Here is a 21519-nt window from a genome sequence, read left to right on the forward strand (position 1 = left end):
CTTAACTGGGACTGTTACCTTAATCGCTGGGAAGAGAAACGATGTGAATTTATCGAATGATCCTTGATTCGTTGAGGAGAATTCTTCGCAGTTATGTCGCGCGACACCTTGCATTTTGTCTTTTTGTACGTGCTACAGTTGCAAAAAGTGCGAACTCACAAACAGACGCGCGGATAAGCGGCTATCTTTTATTATGTGGATTTTGACACGAGAGCGACGTTTTACGATGACGAGAATGGCGACGATCCAGCCGCGCTAAGATGCGCATCGAAATACCGGATCTTACATAAACGAGCGAGTCATAACGTGGCGAGTTATAGCCCCGCGATAGCGCGGCAATAACACCATGCGATTAATTGATCGCACGCGAGCGTTAGCCCGAAGTATCTACAAATGAGCCATCAATTAAATTGATTCTCGCTCAGCGAATGAATTTCTGTTAAGTATGCACAAATAGCGCTAATCAATGCCGTATCTCGATCAACCCTAGTTATCCTTCCTTTTTTTTTCCGGATAGCGCAGTATCCGCGTGTGTGTGTGTGTCTGTGTGTGCGTATGTGTGGAGCACACAAACGGAACAACTGGACACAGGGAATGTCGCGCGATTAGCGAGCAATTTTATCGAGCCTCTCTATGATAATTAATTAGAAAGTTAAAAGGATTGGACAATCCGAGTGTTTCCGACAATTTCTCTCGGTTTGATTTGGAAAGCGCAATGGCAAAATCGAATATGAACTTCGAGCAATTACTGCGCGTATTTCTCGAGATTAACGGATTAACGCGTGCGCCGCGGAAAAATGTAATAGCCATAATTAAAGGAGATCCTATACGCGGGTATGATCTTTCAATCTTCGGGAGAGACAAACGGGGGTACTCCGGGGGAACCCGGAGGCTTCGTGGGACCGTTCACCAAGGCCCCTTCCTCTTTTCCGTCTCTAGTATCTACCTCGGCCTCGGTCCGCCGACTGTCCTTTATTTATTAACGCAATTAAAGAAACAGAGTGTCGACCGTCCCGCGGTCGGCTTTCTTCTTTGCCGCGACTGCAGAGAAAGGGGGTACCGTTCCGCTACGTAGAGGGGGGGAGGGAAGCGCGGAGGGAACGGGTAGAAAGGGTTGTCGAAGGCTGGTTCGCCAATAAGTACCCGCGTGTTCGGGAACTTCAGAAAACGCCGACGTTTTAATCGACGGCTTGCCGCGTCCGTCGCGTGATACCGCTCCGGCAATCGCCATTCGATCTTACGTAGCGAGGCAAATTACGTAGCGAAAAGTGTTCTCGTGCATAATCCTACAATTGATATCAAATTGTAGAGAACTTCTCTCGTCGCGATCGAATTTTTCTCGTCACCACAACGACTTAACTGCACGCGACACCGACACCTGCGCGTGCGATATCTCTTCAATTCAACTTTACTCGATTGTATTGTTGTACAAATCGTGTCGTTTATTTCGTTATAAATGCACATAATGTCTCCTTTTATTGACGTGCAATTCCAACAATAACAACCCGTGCTGTGCTACTCGAACAAGATGATGACTGTTTACTTCCAACCGGAACCCACTGTGTTTTCCCGAGCCAATTACTCGGATTCCTTTTTAATTCTTCGAGAGTAACCCTTTCTCTCTCTCTCTCTTTCTCTCTCCGTCACCACATCCTACTTCTCTCGTTTCTTTATTTTGGCAGTGCGCGCGCGTGTGTGCGTTTAGACTCAAAGTCGTTCAGTCCTTGTACGCACGTTACCCGGCATTCCGCGGCTAAAACTGTCTCTCCCGCGATGCCGCCCCTCCACACTCGAAACCCCTCCTCCCTAACCCCTTTGCCACGTTGCAATGTTCTCCTTCAGCCCTCCGCCGTGCCTCTTTTCCCAGCTTCTCCCAGAAGCTCTTAATTTACCTTTCGTACGAGGTACGCTCGCGGGAAGTTAACGCGCCCGGCGAAAGAGAAGGGCGAAGAGCAAGACGGCGAGGAAAGCAGGGAGTCAGGATGGGAGGGAGGAAGGGATGAGGCGTAACAATTAGGTCGTGTTGTCTTGAATTCTAAGCAGGCTACTGAACTGATCCTCCGGCACCGTGGTCGGGATAAATGCGGCCTTAAACGACACCGATATAGACGAGCTTGCCGATCGCTTGCCAAACCCGCTCGCGTGCTGACAATCCTCCCTCTCTCCTCAGCCTGTCGCAACAACCCTCGCGCGCGCGCGACCGGGATATTCCTTCTGTTCTCTCTCTTTTCCCCTCGCTTGGCCAGCCCGCCCGCGTTTTAAGTCGGCACGAGTACGAGCGAGCTACAATTGTCACGAGGCTTGTTAGCCTTGTCGCCGGCTAATGGCGTACTTTATTACCCGCCATGAGACGCTTCGGTATTATCCGGCTTCATCGAGATCACAGGGAAGGACGGTTCTAAACGAAACCTAACCATCACTGCGATCACTGAGACGAGAGATAGGAGTCAAAATTCTAGCCACGTGCGCAAAACAATTTCGCTCCTAATTTTAACAAAATGCGCTTTCAAACGACTTAAAGTCGTCTCTTCCCTAGCGAGTTACTCTTCTCCGCGTTACTCTTCCCCGCGCGAGAGGAGGGAGGGTGTGGGAGGGTGCGAATTGTTTCGTTGGGAGAACTCACCCTTTAACTTGTCGTGCGCAAGGGCCCGCTGAAAGTGTTCCTCGACCTCTGACGCCGCGTCGCCCCGATAATGCGTAAACACGACGCAGTTCGCGTTGACGTATTGCGCCCTGCTCTCGCCGTCGTCGGAGTCCTCGGTGGCGGTACCGGCGCCTACTCCTGCGGATATCGTATTTATCCACGTGAGCGCGTTACTTCACGTGACAGCAACACATATGCAAGTGTGTCGAAGTTAAGGCGAAAGATCCCTACCGTCTGTCGATCTGTCGTCGTCCAACGTTCGCGAGGGTTGCGAGGTGGTGGTGGTGGCGAGGGGTGGCCGTGGTTGCGGCGTTGGCCTTGGGGATGCGGGACTCGGTGCTGACCCCACGGAGCCCGCGCTACTCGGTTGACCTTGGGGGACGCTTCCGCCGGCGCCGCAAAGCTCGATACCGGCGGTTTCCAGGGACCTTTGGTGAACGTTCAGCTGGAACGGAAAGCAATCGGCGAAATTAGTCTTACGCGTGGGGAGGGGGGGAGGAAGGGAGTTTGGTCTTTCTTTATAATTAAATTTGAGAAAGATCACGCGAGAGATCGAAGACATTTCGGCCTCAGACTTCACGAGCGCCATACATATTTCCCGAACCTTACCATTGAAGTTTTACAACCTCGCTTTGTTCCTCAGCTCCTCGGGGTTCTCGAGGGAGGATCGAGGTCGTCGTGAAAATTCTATCTCTAGATTTCTATCGACAGTCTCGATTTCACGCTTAAAACTGCATCGACCGTTGCTTGTTTCCGCGGTGAAACGCGGCGGTCGGTGACGAGAGTGAAATAAAAATGACCGGTTCGAGATGGATGAACCCCTGCGAGGGATTCGTCGGGACGGACTTGGTATTCTCTGCGCGAACGTGCGCCACAGGACGCACTGTTTATCGGTTAACAGGTTAACGATACCGGTTAGACGCTCAGCACTTGAGCAATACTTGATGATTGCTACTTAACCGGTTTAATCGGCTGGCCGATGCACAGTTTGCGAGCGCAGCGCGATCGGTATGCTGATCATTGTGACGGATCGACCGATCGAACGGCAGTTTGAGGAGCAAAAGCGCCAAAAAGTGCGAGAAATAGCACTTCTGAGACGCGGAAAAAGTAAAAATCACGTTCTAATAGTACCGAGACTTTCCGAGGTGAAACTGTGTTTTATATATATATATATATATATATATATATATATATATATATATATATATATATATATATATAAGATATGAAACAAATAAATAAATAAAAATCCGGAGACAATTATGTATCCGGAGACTTTTCCTCTAATATACTGAGAAATAAAATACTTGAAAATTTACTTGTAGAATATAAAGTTTATTTCTGTGAATAAATTTTATATATCCTACAAATAAATTTTTAAGTATTTTTTTTCTCAATGTATGAATTCGTGAGTGATGGACATTTCGCGATATTTTCAAATTAGAAAATGTTTATTTCTCATAAATTCATGTTAGAAGAAAAGGTTCATGATCGACCTCCTGTGAAGTCCTCGAGAACGTCGATCGAGTTTGAAGAGGCAACGCCGCCGCATTCTACGAAAAACACCACCCGACCACTCTTCTCAGCGTTCAAAGTTCTCATGGCACGAGTTTTCGATCATTTCATGTCCTGTGGGACGTCGAAATCTCGTGGCGGATGTAGCGATCGGCGAAATTCTCGAGCGGCAAATCGCGCGTCGGGAGCGCGCGCCAGCGAAAGAGGAGCGTGACCGAAGATCGCGTCGCATTGCTCGCGTGGCATAGTGATCGCGATGATGGGGTGGAAAGAGAAATACGAGCGCGTAAATACCGGCGCGTTTTAACGGCGATAGCCGGGATTTTCCGCGTGACATCGGGGCCATGCGTTTTCTCGCGCTATAAAGAGAATGTCGACGACATCGGGCATGGCGACGGCAGCCCATTGACTTCCACGTTGTCGACGCGCCACACTTCGACACCACCGGAGTGGCTCGGTGATTCAACTATCCTCTCTATTGGCTGAATGCTCCCTCGTTAGGCACGAGCTGTACGATTTTTTCCACCGTTACACAGTGAATCGTTGGACAAATCGCAATCAAATTTTCCTCAACGTCGCATATATATGCGACAACAATAATTTTTCTTTCTACCCTGAGAGAAAAAAAATTGAAAACCAGTAAATATTTCGTGGGGACACTGATTGGCTATGAACATATTAATAACATATACCAAATAAGTTTTTTTATTTCTTAGATATTTTTTTTCTCTCAGTGTATGCCTATATAAAGTCTGTTTTATGAAAAAAATACCACACATTACTTACACATGTTATACATGAGAAATAGGGTGAGACGCGAAGAAGGTTTCTCAAATGAACCATGTTGAAAATGTACTTATTGAAGATTAAATGTTGTAGTCGCAAAAACACTCAATATCAAATATTAAAGCAATACTTCACAGTGCGGTGACTCGAGCCTAATTAACGCAAGTAGATAGCGGATACCGAATCTTAAGACATATGTTGAATTTAGCCGACACGGTAAATGAGTCTGAATTCTTGTCTTGATGTCCAGTGCTGATTTGATCGCGCGGTAGCAGTGGATTTACCTCTCATTCGGCCGTTCGATTCCGCGGGAGCAAAAATGCGCGTTGATGTCCAACAAATCACTGGGAACCGTGCTTTTCCTGCCCCTCGTCGTGCTCGTGGTCGTCGTCGTCGTCGACGCCGACGACAACGACGAGCCGAGAGTTTCGTTCGCTACCCCGCCTAACCAATTACGTGCATGCATCAGCGGCGCACGGAAATAAGCTGACGCTGATGTATGCGCCGGTCGGCGGTCGGCGGAAGGACGCGAGGGACGGGGGAACAGGCGATGAAGAAGAGGAAAAAGACGAACGAGCACGCCTCCGAGAGAGATGCTATCGTTATCTACTCCAATAAACTCGGGCCCGGCGTTCCACGGGGCAGTACATCATCGCCATGCTGCACACAAAGTGATGACGAGCGATGACCTGTGCTCGCTCGCGCTGGAGTAAGCGTCATCGAATGAAGGTATATCCGCTTGTCATCGTGGTCTTCGCGACTGCTGATTGGTAGGCGGTGCGCGATGAAAGGCGGGAGAGCCTTTAAACTCGCTCCCCGAGCACCTACAAACATCACCGTGCGCGAGTTCGCGCCATTTATTCGCGAGTGATCGGTCCGCATTCCTAGCGATTACGTCAGAAGTCGCGAACACTATGTTGCACTCGTATCTGCCTCGGCACGGTCGAGACGGTGTCGCGTGATGAGAATCGAATGCGCGTTATCCGGACTCATTAGCAATCTCTCTCGTTTTTATTTCTTCTCTTTTGATAGAACTTGCAATATGTAATATCTGCGGTCTGTGGTACTATTCGTACTGCTCTATTTCATGATTAGCTTCCTTCGCTTGGTCACGTTGTTCTCTTGTTGCTACTTGCCACAGTGTAACAATGTCGCCTACGTGTATTGCTGAGATATTCTCTATGTATACATGTTGCTATTGGCACCACTTTAATGTATCTTTAGTATTACTTCTTTCTCTTATTATTTTTCACGTGCTCGACTCTGGCACTTGAATTTGTGAAGCTCCCGGGGCTTGTTAAACCACAGGGCACAGATGAACTCTACTCTAATGCTACAAAGATTACACATCCAATTTTCCCAGGTTGCGTGCAACCTCAAGCGTGACCAACTAGAGCCTCTTTAAAGGCGAGAATCCCGCCAATCGATAATTTATCGAAAACTCCAACTCGAAGGTTTCGAGGTAACGCACCTTGTCCGATCGCTTCGCAGGACACCCCGCGCGAAATTCAGCGCTCGCGCGGGAACGAGAGTGTGGGAGATTAAATCAAGGAGCAGCGGGTCTTCTACCATAGATTACCACGGTAGAACAGCCAGCGCCGGTCGGTCGGACGACAATGTGGTAATTAATTGAAGCAAGACCGTCCCCGACAGCCTCTCTTCCTCTTTTGCTTTTTCTCCCTTCGCTCCGCAGCCAACGAGCAGCTCTAGCCAAGAGAGCTGCTCGCGGCCTTTCAAAGCATTCCAAAGCGCGAGTCCGCCCGTTCCTCTCCACGGCCTCCGCTCGCTTCTTCTTCTTCTTGCCCTCTCCCTCCCCCGCCATCCCACCCTCCCTCCCACCAACCCTTTCTGCCGGTGTCGAGTCATTTCACGAAAGGCCCGAGGCCGCATCTTTATTTCTTTCCCTTTTGTCTTATAGATCTACCAGGACTATGGTGGATCTTAGGTTCCCATAGATAGCGCTTCAGATCCTACGATCATCGGTTCTAATGTTGTTCTTTCTGCTGGCAGTTCATTGAACTCGATTTCGCGCGCAGACTGAACAAATTTATATATTTTTCTTACGTTTCTATTTGTCATCGGGGATGGGAGGATATTCTCCTCTCCCGGGGGACAGAATTCTTTGCGTCCCAAGTCCGTTTTGCAACACTTTCTCGGAGTGTTCCTCGGGCGTCTCGATCTGCCTTCGATTTCCAAGTTCCGAGGGTATTCTCAGCTTTCAGGGATGCTCGATACCCCCGCCCATGTTCGGTCTTTAAGGGCGACGTCATCGTGCCGCGAGCCAGGTGCTATTTATCACCTCGCTCGCGGGTACGACGGGCAGCACGCCGAAGCGGGTAACGAGCAGGTAATCCTTTAGTCAAACCGCGGGCCGCGCGTACACGTTTGCATTTATATCGCGAGCCGGCGATATTATTCACGGGGTATCGCGCGTCCGCGGCGAAACACATTAAGCGGATACCAGCGCGCTTCTTTCGCGGCAGAAGACCCTTATCAGCGGGTGGCGCACCGTTTACTCATTTGTGGACGTCTGGTAGCACTTAGCTGTTATTATGAAGCGAAGTCCCTACGAGAGAGATAAAGCGGGTAGTACACGCTAAAGTAGACGATTAGCCGGTGTACCGCGAAGAAGCAGAGGAGGAGGAGAAGGTAGGAATAGCGAGCTGATGAACGTGGGAATGAAGGGGAGCGGATTGTAAGGGAGCCTGCGATCTAAGAAATACCAAGCCGAGGATATCGGTAATCTGAGCCACCCAGTGTCTAACGAATATGACTTTAAATCACCCACCGTTAAAGAAGTCTCAAGCGGGGAGAGAGCGTAAAAAAGTCAGAAATATAGAACGCGAGGTATTTCGAGAAATCCCGCATGTGCGAGATGTGCGCATGTGAATACAGCCTCGAGGAAATGAAGAAGCTGGATTGCGCGGAAATTAGGAAGCGAGGAGTGAAGGCCTTGCTCGTTACATCTGCGAGGTAGTGTCGCGCGTCCATAGAAACCTATCCTCCAGCGCGGTGACGATCGATCAAATTGGGAATCCCAGGCATCTAGTAACACGGCGTTTATCTCGAGACACATTTGCAATCGCATACGGAGACAGAGAGGGAGAGAGAGGAGGAGCCCGTTGACACAGTAGTAAGAAGGCTGCCGAAAATATCGCAGGGAGCGAGCGTTACACGCGTTTCTACGTTATCTCCGTGAATGATCGAGCGGCACGCGTTCGCGTAAGGTGCTAATTGAGATGAGAAGAGGCGCCTAAAACTCGGTGGAATCCCCCTCACAACCCCGGCTCACGCGTTCACCATCCTCGCGGGCAACGTTGGCCGATAACTGTCCGCGAGAATCCGTGAATCGCTCGATTAATTAGTGCGAGATGGTTGGGCGTAAGTATGATCGAAGTGACGTGTCGTTAGGCCCTGTTGGAATCCGGCTCTATTTATCGGCTTTTACGATTATATGCCACCTGGCGAAATTCATAGGGTCGGCTCATTCGAAGTGCCGGGATTCTTTCACGATACTTTTCGCGCGAATGATAGCGCTTGGCAATGAGGCACTTGTCTCGTTGGGATTTGCGGTCCGGTTCGACGACGGTTAATCGTGGCCGCTGTACGATGTCTCGACTACGATGCGATTCACAAGCAGAGACAGTAAAACGCGGGTAGCAGAAGGAGATTGGAGAGAAGCTTTAAAGGGAAGAATAGATAATTAAATTAGAGAAGTAGCAATGTGTGAAATCTAAATTTGCAGAATTTAGAATTTTCGAATTGAAGTGGCGAATTGATCGCCATCGATTTTCAAAACCTTCTCCTCGAGCAGAATGTCCCTTCTTGCTCTTCAAGGACTCTTGAGGAGCGCAGGAATCGCGCACTAAGAGCGACATGGTGACGTCTGGCACGATTTCGTTGTAATTTGTCGGCGAAATCGCGGCATCGTCCACCTGGCAAGGCCGCTAATGAACTAAACTTAAGAACGAAGGCAGCCCGTTTGCTCGGCGGCGTGGCTTATCGATAGTCGCGATCCCCACAGTCGGACTCCTCTCATCTTCATGGAAGATAGGAGAGTCGTGTCGATGAATGGCCGTGTCTGGCAAACAAATTGCAAGATACGCCATGGCCGCATGGCAGCTTGTTACCAGCTCCCTTCTCCGCAGCCCTCGCATCCCTCGCCTCTCACGTCCCCTTCATCCCCCTCGCCACGAGCGATCTTTTCGCCAGTCGTTCCGACATATCGTCTCTCACTCGATCGAGAAAGTTCGCGGCAGAAAATACAAGAAACTAAAATCCCAAGAATCTCACCGGACAATTTATGGAACTGGCGTGTGGATGAAGGTGCGACGATTTGAAAATTCATAAAAGCCGAGCAAGGCTCTAGTAACGCGAACAACTATGCGGATACATAATCCCGGAATATTAAATTTCCAGCCCTTCTAGCTGTGCAAAAGTTCAATGGAAACTTCTCTGTTGGGATGAACAAAATTCCAAAATGAAATTACCTACTTTTAGAAGCCAGGTGTCTCGAAATCTAGGGCTGCTCCTCAGAGCGCAGTGCCGGAACGCGGTGGGTATTCGCGGCAACTGCAAGTCGCGGCTGCACGTAAAGATCGCATTTTTATTGGACAACGTGCTCGACCGCTCGAACTTTCAATAAGCTGCTGAAGTACATAGTAATAAGCTGGTAATGGTCCCGGCCGGGAGCATAACCCACGGACGCTGCGGTAGGTAGCCGTCGTTATTGGTCACCGTATCGGATCAGGCCTGATAAGAGAGCGCTAAAAGCGCTCCGCGTCGCGGCATCTCGGGGCCCTTTCTCGCGTTTTTATTTATTCATTTATTTATCTCCTTCTCTTTCGCCACAGAGGTCGACCTTCGGTTCGACGTTACTCACTCTTTTATCTATTATCCCCGCGGCCGGGGGAATCGCAAAGCCGCTGGAAGCGAGTCCACCTTAAACGGTAGCCTTTCAGCGACGTCGTCCGAAAATCTCAAGTACATTCTCTCACGTTGTCCTCGGAGTCTCGGGCGATATTTAATTCTGATGAGTCTGGAGCCGAAGGCACACGCGTCTCAATTGAACGCGTCGCTTCGCCGCAGAATGCAAAGCGAAACAAGTCGCAGTCATATTGCTGATCCTGCTTTGCGCTCTCGCATCAACGATGACATTTAGAAACGATCTGTTAATAGTACTATAATTTCAATTAGGATTTAACTTTAGAGAGACGTTAGTTCAAACTCAGACTTCAACCCTGGTCTAAACAATGCGTTTCATGTGTTTAAATAGAGTTTAAACTTAAATTTTTAATCTTATGTTGGAAATCTTTAAACTCAATTCTTTAGTATAATAATCTTTGAACTCAAAATTTTAACTGTTATTGAAAAATCAATTCCATAGGCTTGGTTACACTAACCAAGTGGTGAATTAATCAACAGTTAAATCATATGTCTTTGTTTTTCACTCAAAATAAACAAAAACAGATACAAGATTTATCTGCTAGTTAGCTTGCCACTCGGTTGGTGCAACCGGGCCTCAGTGATACTTCATGTCAAAGAGTTTCGAAGTGAATAGTGGCATGACTTTCCCGTGACTTGAAGTCACGTCGGCAGCGCTGAGAAATCGCGAATGCGCACGGATAATAAACTCACGGGATACTAAGACGTAACCGATCACATTTCGCGAATAATCCCCGCGGATCGTGTCGGCACTCGCTCGTTTTTCTCGCTCATTATAGCGAGCAGTCCCGGGATCTTAGAAGAACGCGATCCACGGCGCGGCTCGATTAATATTGAACGGCTCGACGGCGGCGCGAGGCTACTGCCAATCGAGCGAGCCTAACTTTTCTCGCATAACTCGGAAACTTCTTCGCCGCGTGCTGCGGATCAATCATTTTTTTCCGCGCATCGCATTACCCCCGATGCAAGGATATTGAGGACACTCGCTCCACCTCGTCTCGATGCAGCGAGGACTCTGATTACATCGAGATGCAGGAAACCCGCCTGCCTCTCCCTGTCGATACTCAACTATTTGTCTCGTCGGACTTTCTCGCGAGTCGCGATGAAACGTGTGTGTGTGTGTGTGTGTGTGTGTTTATATAAGAAAAAATCACCTCAAGACTAGGGTAAAACCACGCACTTATTGACACCCTATTATTCACCTCTTATGAATCTAGGAAAACCTTTCTCTTGCGACCAGCGACGGCTGTTCACAGTTTTAACTATGAAGTCCTCTTTTGGAATCAAAGTGCAGGCAAGAACTTTGATTGCAATACAGTCATGAAAAAAACTAAGTTCTTTTTTCCTGGAATGCAATGACTAAGAGGAATGTCACTATACAACAGGATGTTTCCCTCTATTCAATGACTTCACGCAAAATACACGTTGGAGTCCAGCAGACTACTCTGGACTTGCTCTCAATCGATCTTCCTTTCCCTGATGCCACTTTTCGCGCATCGATATTCAATTTCTCAAGGTCAAGAGTGGCTTATATCAGAAGGATATCAGGCCGATAACTATTTGTTACTGCGGGACGGCAATTTTTCGCGATATTTCGCGAACACCAGCGATGAACCCCGGCTCGACGCACGTGAAGCGCACGTCGCTGAAAGCGGACGCGTGCACGCGCACGGAGAGAACGCAAGCGGACGTAGCAATGCGCGTGTCGCAAAGAATGGCGATCCTAGACTAAAAACAGAACAGCGCCAAGGAATGCAACGTGTTGCGGCACACCTTGCCGTCCGGAGCGGCCGTCAGCCGACGACAGCGAGTCCGGCGTAGCGAGCTCGTATACGTGGCACACACGGCGATGGACTTACGACTCGATCGTCGCGAAACGCGCGCGTGAGATATGGCAAAGTCGCGCCGATAATTGTCGCATATCTCGACAATGCCGGCGACAATCTTGTCGACTGGTGTAACGTGTTACTTTCCGCGGGATTCCGCGAGACTCGCAGCTGCGAGTGCCGCGGGATAACTCCGAGTTGTCACGTCGTCTTGGCAATTGCGAATTCGATTGGACATCATTGCGTGCAAATTGACATAATTGCAGTGGACCTTTCTGTATCACCGATTCGCGACGAAGTTCTCTTTTTAAATCTGACTTTAAATTAATATTTTTCTCAAGATCAATATGCAACGATATGCTCATTCGTCAAAAATGAATTCTCGCTTATTTTCGGAAATAGATTGTTCTCCCTTTGTGGAAATGACTTCTGTGAAATATCTCGTCACTTTTGCGTAATGTGTGATTCGCGCGTTTCTTGAGAGCTTTTGTGACTTCAGCTACGTTCCGTGTGTAATACGCCAGTGTTCGACAATGCGAAGGCAACTGGGTTGGGAAACCTGTGCCAGGTAATGGTGTCCGGTTGGTGATCATAAATAACAACAGGTCGCGTGGCTTCCGCGATTCTACGAAGCGTCGGCGCCGATTTCGCTACATAAGAGCGCACGACGCGCGGCGATTAATTTTCACGGACACAAATCACGCTCGCCAAGATCACGTATAGACCTATCGATCGATCGATCGATCGATCGATCGATCGGCAGAGAGTTAGAGCGAAGGTGAGGAGACCATTGGCGTCGACAGCTCGACAACGGACATTTGTACAGAAAAATTATGTAATGTTATATATTTAAAACATATGCGTTAGTGTTCTAATCGTTCTAATGTTGGCTTTAAATACTTCTAAAGAGGGGATTACGTAGTAATAGAAAAATATTGTTAATTACGGGTTAAATTATCATTAATAAAGATGAGTAGCTTTCAGAGTCGAAATTTTAGTCCTACTTTCAATCTGAACTTCCTAACATCTATATATTCTAAAGGATCGGTGTATACTTAATATACAGAGAAATTCAAGTCTTATTTTCGCCTCTAAATGACAGAAAACGTACATAGTGTCATTTGTAGGTTCCAAAGAGGACCTTTTGACAAAACTGATAATAAATGAAATCAAAAGAAGTTAATAGAGGCTTTATTGAAAAATATTGAGGTCAAAATTTCGACTCGACACAATTTTATTAAATTAAAAGCAATTGTTCGCGAATCATGTTCTCTTTTAAAAATTTTGCCCGAAGGACCATCTCCTCACTCTCACAAACGTTGTACGAGAGTCGACGCCCGTGGCCATGAGGAAAGGAAAAAAGGCAAAGGGGGCGTCTCAATGGCGACACGAGCCTGCTCCGTGGAAACTAGCTCTCGAGGAAAACCTCATTCAATTCAATTCTAATGCCGCGGCGGTCGAGTACGCGATCCCGGGATCGTGGCCGGGAGGCAATCGCCTCGGTATTTACGACCGTTCCGAATGATGAGAGTATTCTCACTATACGCGAAGATTCACGACGAATTGTGACTTTCCAGATGGAACCCGGAAATTAGTTCCGTTCCTGAAAGTCGAGAGACGCTATGATCCCGCGGAGAACACACCACTAGGTCGCGCCGAAAATCACGTCGAGACTTTCACCATTCAATTCAACACTTATTTTGATATTTTGAAGTCTATAGTACAACCTATTTTGAAGCTAAAGGAGGTGAAAGAAGGAATGTCTGACATCATGAAAGAGTAAGTTGTATCATTAGAATTAAACCCACTTTGCTAACTTAGCACCTACTGCATTGTAGAATTCAAGGTTTAACATAAGTATAAAATTTTGACTCGGGTAATTAAAGAATTTTAATTGAACTTGCATGCGTTGAGCCATCTCTTTCCTCGCGTTTAATTGATTACGCATCCGGGAATCTTCGTCAGCCTACACGGAGAGAATTTTATAATAGAATTTATTATAAAAGAATTCGCGTTAATATATATATATATATATATATATATATATATATATATATATATAACCGAGGAGTAGATCCTTACTTTATAGCACTATCTCCTCTCATTTCATATGTGCTATTTATATATTTTGGGAACTAAAATGTACTGCTACTACGTTTCTAGCGAGATTTACTATGTTAGCAAGACAGAGCTCTATTCCTGCATTGCAAGAAACATGTGATAAGATTGAAAGGAATTTATATGAAAAAATCTATAATATTCTCTCCACGTGTTATCGCGGATGATACTTTTCCGACGCATTTCACGGCAATTCTAGCCAGCTACCGGTTGCAACGCACGATACTGTTCCAGATAACTGTTGCCGTGAGTGTGGCATTTAGAAAATCGCGTCTTTGAGCGGCGGCGGCGACGACGGCGTCGGCAGCGGCGCGTCCCTTTATTAACATTAACGTACATTTATTACACTCACCGCACGTCGGCGAGCAACATTGAAGCTTGTCGACGTATTAGCGAGTTGCGGAATGCTTATGATTTTACGAGCCTCTTTAATATGCGCTTAGCTTCCGCCGGTAGCTCGAGCTCGCGATGCCTCCGGCTCCTTCTCCCCCGTCCCGACTATCTCCTCCGACCGTCTCCTTCTCATCCTCCTCCTCTTCCTTCACGGCATGCCTCCGTACGACATTTTCTGCTTAACCTTTAAACCCCCGCGGCCGTCCCGAGCTCGAAGCGGCAAGTGCATTCCAACCGAAGCGGCGATCGTTGAAAAATCCGATCCACGGCGCCCGGAAACATCTATATCGATCCCGGTCGGCAGGGATCGAGCATAGTAGCGGCTATTCGGGCACAATTACCGCGGAAGATGAGATATACATTTTGAGAGGATAAATCTGCTTCAAGCTGATTTCTGAAATCTTCAAGTTGGCGAATCGACGGGATCTCGGGAGTGTTGAAGCGCCTCAAAATTCGCGAGCTTGAGATCTCTCGAATTTCTGCATGCTTAAACGGGACTCCGACTTCTTCTCGACTCGTTAAAATGCAACATGCAGATGTTGTTGCGAATCGAACGAGAGGCACGGTTGTTCGGTTTCCCGCAGTATGTATAGACGGCCGTTGCCCGCAGGAATTGTGAACGAAATGCCGAGACTTTTCGCGGATCATTTTTCACTCTCATAATCGCTCGTCTCATCTCGGCGCTCGTGACATTGCACTAGTTGACAGTGACGAATCGACAGTCCTCGAGTCAATCCTTGAGTCATCGGACAATGCCAGTGTCTCGCTGGCCGACGCGTCTCGTGACTAATGAAAATGTCCCGCCGGATCGAAAACGAAACGAGAGGACCGTTCTCGCATTATCTTTCGCGCGATTGCACATCGATTAACGATTAGCGCTGCGCCGAGGAAAGCCTGTGCCGATTCGCCGCGTAAAAAGGACGAGCACGAGTGTAATTAATGTCGCGATCGTTCTAAACGCACACTTTCCCGATCTTAACGACAACGAGGGTGTCTGTTAACGACAAATCAAATGACGTTTTGATACTGTCAATTATGTTATACTTAATGTATCCATCGCGTATTAATCTAATCTTTCGGAATCATCTCTCTCTTTTATTCTAGCGCGGATCTAGTTCTCTAGACCTTTTCGAAAGAGACAGAATAATTACGGGACGCTATTAATTTCGCAGCGGAAAAAGCGGACGTTCCCGGGTATGCTTCAGTTCGATGCGCGCATCCCACACCGTTACCGACGACAGATTTACGTCCTACGCGCAAATGATTCCATCAAAAACGCGAGTCGACGGATGACGGCACGGTTTGTGCTCGCCATGCTTGTTGGAGCGCGCAGACGCAACGCGGTAATTGCGAGGCATAATTGCAGCCCCTTTGTTTCTTCAATTACTCGTCTAGACCGGCGGTCGGTCGGCGTGCGAGGGTGGACAGAAAGGAGGGAACGAAACGTCTCGACGAGAGAAGAAAGGAGGAGGAAAAAACTGACGTGTAACTGGCAGAAATTATGGCGGCTAGGAATTTTTATGAAATTACCGCTTTCTTTCTCTCTCTTTCTTCTCCTTCTCTCCTCCCTCTTTTGCTCGTCTCTTTTTGCGTGCGAATATTGTTTCGTGCGCGAGGAAGATATGGACGAAATGGACAGGCGACGGAAGCGAGTTCAGGCACATCTCCGTCAGAATGGCCGATTCGATATCGAAAGAAAGAGTCGCCGCGCGAGCAGCATTCGAAGCTACGCGGATAGAATTTCGACTTGAAATTTAAAAAATTAAAGAAACTTGAAACTTTCATGTCCAAATCATGAACCGCAGCTTCGCCCTTACGTTATTGCATCGTGATTATTTCACAATGTGAATATTCACTCGTGAAATACTGACAAGGATAAAAAGACATTAGTTTCAAGACATCATTAATTCAAGCTGTCATTAGAACTCATTAGTTCGTGACATTACTTAGAGAATGGAGAAGAGAGGTGGAGACAGAGATCAATAAGGACTAATCGATACCCGACGATATTTATTTTTACTCGAAAACAAATATAATTAATAATTCGCTCAAATTAGAAGCGTCGATATTTTCTGACTCTTCTTTCGCTTACCCCGAGAGAACCGTCGATTTTTTGGAATCGCGACTCCCTCTAGTTTTCGATCCACGACTCGACTCGAATCCTTGGATTCTTGGATCATCGTATCCTAACGCGCGCTGTAACTCAATGAGTTAATCTCCGATCAATTAACAGTGAATTCTGTTTGCGCAGGTACTTAGGTAAGAATTTCAATTAGTGGATAGGATAGGTAGAGAGAGAGAGAGAGAAAGAGGAGGAGGAGAAGAGCACACCAATCGAGCTAAGACAATTAACGGAGAGTTCGCGTTCAGGGTCGCGCTTCCGGGTTTCAACGAGTCAACTGCAGATTAATCGGGCCTCGACGTTCTTTGCGCGTGGACTTTCTTTCGATCGAGCGTCGCGGTAATTGAGCCATTGCCGGCTTCTCTAATTACATTCGTCACGAGATCTCGAGATAGATACTTTCATACGCGGGAGCGCTGTGGGCCTCCTCTTTCCACACGCTCGCTTTCCCTCGGATCTGATAAATATTTTCTGTATCAGACTTGCGTCTGCTCGCATGCGATGTTTTGACCGCGAGCGCGACGCGAGAGAAATTACGGTGCAAAAATTGAAACATCTCGACATGAAAACGATCGATTCGCCGTGAGAGGCGTAGCCCGCGCGAACGGCAAGGGTGCAGACAGCGCGGAAGGGCTGCTTTGTGGTAAGTTTTTCGAGCGAAAATGGGGAAATTTGCCGGCTGATGAAGCGCGGAAAGTTTATGAGCTCGGCGGGCGGCCGGCTAATTTTTAAACAAAGCCCAATTTCGCAACTTCATAGCGTCGTCGCGGTCGTTATTACTCGGCGGGATAATAAATGATTATTACGCCGTCGGAGAAAGGGCAAGACGAGGGGGTGTAGGTGTGCTGCCGGTGGTGGTGTGAGGACAAAGGTGGCTGTGAAGCGCTTTGATGTTTCCTCGCTTGGCTGGAAGCAAGCCGAGCGACAAACTCTTCGATATTCGGACGATGAAGAGCTCCTCGTCGTGGGGAAGGAGGGCGAATCGAGGAAGCGAAGAAGGTCGCACAGAATCCTCGCCCGTTCACCCCCTTAACAGCTGATTATCCCTTCCGTGTTGCTTCGGGGCGAAAGTTGCGCGAAGTACGCACCGCATCACAACGACGACAACGACGATGACGACGACGACGACGACGACTGCCCGGCATCTCGTTCCTTTTATAATTTCGCGCTTCTTACGGGATTTCGTTCCCAAAATACATGTGGTCCCGCGTTGCCCCTCTTTGTCATTCCCTTTTTTTCTCTCTTTCGCCACCCTGCTTCTCTTGCTCCTCTTCGCCGACAGGTCGTCAATGAAATAGCTGCGAGCGGTGTCGCGAGACACGCGAAATTGATGAAAGTATGCGCGCTGCGCGCATTCCGCTCGCGTTTGCCGTCGAGCGGAGCGGAGCGGACTCGCGCGAGCACCTACGATTCCGCCGCTCTCTTTCTCTCTTACCCTCCCTCTGCCCCGGTCCTTCTGTTCTTTATTAATGAGGGAACATTCCCGGCGGGTTTGGCGGGGTAGCTCTCGCGGCTGGATGCGCGAGTCGCGCGGAGAGGATGCGCGAGGAATCTCACGCGCGGAAATCAACTCGCGCGAGCGAATGAATGAAAAACAGATGCGCGCCCGCGAGAATTCGAAATCGGCGCCTGCCGTCGTCGTCCTTTGATCGTGGCGACGGGGATGAGAGCAACCGGCCGACGCGTTTTAACGTCGACGACTCGTCGGACACGTCCAATTACGAGGCGCGTCGCGGTTTCGCGAGCTACTCCGCGCGTCGGCCAAAATCTGCATCGATCATGTCCGGCGAGCCGCTAATCAAGCCGAACGCCGGCCGAGCACCTTAATCATTTCGTCGAGAACACGACGCACATGTCGCGTCCTGCGTACGCGTCAGCGTGTCGGGACGATTTCCGCACGAGGCATCGGCCTCTCACGTCAACGCGCGACTTTCTTCTCTCTCGATCGAGAAGAAGCGACTTACGAATCCAACCGTTGGCTGGTGGAGGTAAGTCGACGCATTCTCGCTTAACTTCACTTTACGGGGAAGGGGTCAAAGTTCCACGACGAGAGAGAGTCCACACTTCATCTTCCCGAGAGACAAACTGGAAGGAAGGAGGCGAGGACGTTGAGGAGTCGGAGAGAACGAGCGCGGTTTCGGCCTTCGGGCCCCGCTGCGTGAAGATGTACGGATAAGGGGATATAAATGGGTCCTGGCCGAGGTCCGAGGGCAAATATAGACCGGCGTAGGACGTCAGGGAAGGATTCCCTGGGACCGAACGGGACCGAATAGCACCGGTATGGAAATGCGATCGGCTTTTAAATGTCGAGACGCGCGCAAGCTATGTTAATTCCCGCGCGTGTGAGTCGAGGTGTAACTTCGGTTTATCTTCGTATCGGTATGGACCGGAGTTAACGAATACAAACGGACCACCTGCGAGAAAACCGGACTGTTCTCGGTAAAATCGGCCAATTCGCTGTCTGCTCGAGCGCACTTTGGACTTCGTCGACGCGAGACACAAAGTTGCTCCGGCATCGTGTTGCGTCCCGCGAATGCTCCACGCTCGAAGAACCACAGTCGAGGAAGCAATAAATTCACGAGAGATCGGCGAATTTCGGAAACGCACGGACAGTCGGTCGATTCACGGTGAACGGAAGGGACTGAAATTATCCCGAAAATATTCGATGAAATTCGCGAGTGTTTCCGGAGGGTTTATCTGCCAAGTTTGAAAGATGCTGCCTCGCACCCGGACCTTCACACGCGTGCTCATTCATTATTGCAACCTCTCGCGCACATCTCGTCTACCGATCTGATCCGCATGATGGATTCACTTCGCGTAGAGTGGAAACGCGAGTGACGGCTACGAGCAGCGGTTAAGAACGGGAAACGAATACACGGGGACGATCCTTCTTTTTCTCGCGCGCGTCACGGTTACACGAAGCCCGCGAAGTATGACTTATGGTAAAAACAGCGGACTCCTTGTAAAGCAGATACAGCTAAGAGCCCGGCATTAATGGCGCCATTTGTAAGCGGCGTGGCGGGTACCTCGCGATAATATTAGGTCGTCGCCGGACCTAATATTCTCATCGGTGAATATCACACGCGGCTCTTCCGTAATTAGTCACTAGATTATTCATGCGTTATCACTCATTAAAACGATCATTTCCCCTTCCTTACTCCCCTCCCCCCCTCCTGCCTCCCTTTCTAGCTTCATCCGGCCGGTATTTCAAATTTCGGATGACGCGTCTCTGAGGCCGTCCAGCTTCATGAACGCGGAATCCGCGGAATCTACACTCCGACGAAATGAAGAACCCAAAAACGGGATTTATGGAAGCGTGGATTCGAAGGATCCGGCCAGAAGCCGAGAAAGCCGACAGTCGCAGCATTTTAAATGCTGATGAATCCAGCGGAATAGATATCCGGAGAATTCTAAAAATTTATATATTTCGCGGAGGCTTATATATATTTTGTAGGAATATTGACAAATTGCGCAGTTCCCCGTGAAGATTATTGTAAAACGGCATTCCTTCTACGCAGGTAGTTAAGAGTGACGTACACTGTAATGCATGTCGAGCCGATATAACGGATTTATTAAGAGAACATGGTAAAAAAATGAAAATGCTTCGGGGAGTGAGGCAGCTGCTGCGACTATTTGAAAGGAATTTCGAGATTAGAGGAGATGCCGTCGCGGCCGATGAATCATTCCGGGCACGCGATTTCTGGCATTCAAAGGAGGCGTTAAGTGATTAAACGACCAGTTGTCATTGGTGACATTAACATATTACGTGCTTGGCAGCTAGAGTTAATGCCTTGTATCCAAACTACTCGCCGTGGAGAGAGAAATGCACGCGGAAAAGAATTATATATGATGGAGACGACAGTTCTCCAAGAAAGCGTTGAAATGATCCTCAGTGCGGAGAAAAAGAGATCGCGACAGATACAGAGAGAGGAAAGAAGAGAGAGAGAGAGAGAAAGAGAGAGAGAGAGAGAGAGAGAGAGAGAGAAGGGGGGGGGGAATAAGGAGAGAAAAGCAAGTCTTACTCCGTGGTAAAAAGCGCGCTGGAGCCAGTAGACCTTTCTAGTGACTAGCTGGATAAATAACTTTCTAGCTAAAGGCGACACACTCGATGCAATTATTATACGTAATTCGATCTCTCGAGTATTAATGAGCGGCCAGATTCAAAGGAAACCGCAGCTACTGGTGATACAAAATTCCGGCAATAAGGAAACTATGCCGAATCGTTTCACCTCTGTTCTCGCGGGAGAAAATAACAGCAGCCGTTATCGCGCGTTATCGCGCTTAAAGAATGTCGAGAATTCGCGGGCCAAATCCACGAGTAATTCGTCCGGTAAAAAGGAAGTTTCGAATTAAGATTCACGGCGCTGAGATTCGGAGTGAGTTTGCAGTGTGGACTTAATTTGATGGGAGATGCGGCGTTGGTGCAAAGTGAGTTAATATAGAGGCCCTCTTATGAGGCGCGAACGCTTCTCTAGTTCCTCAGGATAATACAGACACCGCATGCTGCGATGCGTGCAATTAAGGGCACGCGCCAGAAGGATCCCGGAAACTTGTGATCACAGAGCGCGCGGCGAAGGTACCCATTCTAGGGAAGTCTATTCGGCACCATGAATACCGAAAACTGCACCGGGATTTCCAGCACGGAAAAGGTCACTCGAATCGACGATGAGAAATAACTTGAGACAAGAGCACAGATTTCAACGCTAAACTTTCTCGTTCGCGATAGCGTTCACTGTCGCAATTGAATGCTACATATTCGAGATGAAATATAGGAACCTTGTGCGCGACCGAGAGAGAAGTGAACTCTATCCAACGAACGACAGAGAGCCTCGAAACAGATGCCAAGTACGAATGTCGCGAAATGAAACTCAGGTGGGCCAGTTACGATAGCGGCAATAATGTAAATTTTATATTTAACGAGCTTGCACCTTTGATTCGTCAGAAACGTGGTGAAAGTTTCTCGCGAGTGAAAAAAACCCGCGCGAAAAAAATCGTCTGTTTTGTTGAGTTCGCTCGTGCAATTAATTCAACGCATTCATATTTCTGAAATAGTTTTGCTCCCAATTAAATGGATGATGGAATTTTATTTACTATCTATAATAAAGACGAAGTGAGTGAAAGAGAGAGAGAGAGAGAGAGAGAGAGAGAGAGAGAGAGAGAGAGAGAGAGAG

The 21519-nt window shown here is 48.3% G+C and overlaps 1 protein-coding gene across 4 annotated transcripts in view; it reads right to left on the minus strand.

Moving 5' to 3' along the window:
- Positions 1-21519, minus strand: part of LOC116845827 (protein vestigial) — a 56223-nt gene that overhangs the window by 15123 nt on the left and 19581 nt on the right. For all 4 annotated transcript variants that reach the window (XM_032818967.1, XM_032818966.1, XM_032818964.1 and 1 more), the window contains exons 2-3: positions 2876-3089; positions 2624-2782 (exon numbers count right to left, since the gene is read on the minus strand). In XM_032818967.1, the coding sequence (XP_032674858.1) occupies positions 2624-2782; positions 2876-3089 (373 nt within the window). The remainder of the gene's footprint in view (positions 1-2623; positions 2783-2875; positions 3090-21519) is intronic.

The sequence above is a fragment of the Odontomachus brunneus genome, unplaced genomic scaffold, assembly GCF_010583005.1.
Source record: "Odontomachus brunneus isolate Ranch 3 - 2012 unplaced genomic scaffold, Obru_v1 Obru_scaffold_058, whole genome shotgun sequence".
NCBI classification, from domain to species: Eukaryota; Metazoa; Arthropoda; class Insecta; order Hymenoptera; family Formicidae; genus Odontomachus; species Odontomachus brunneus.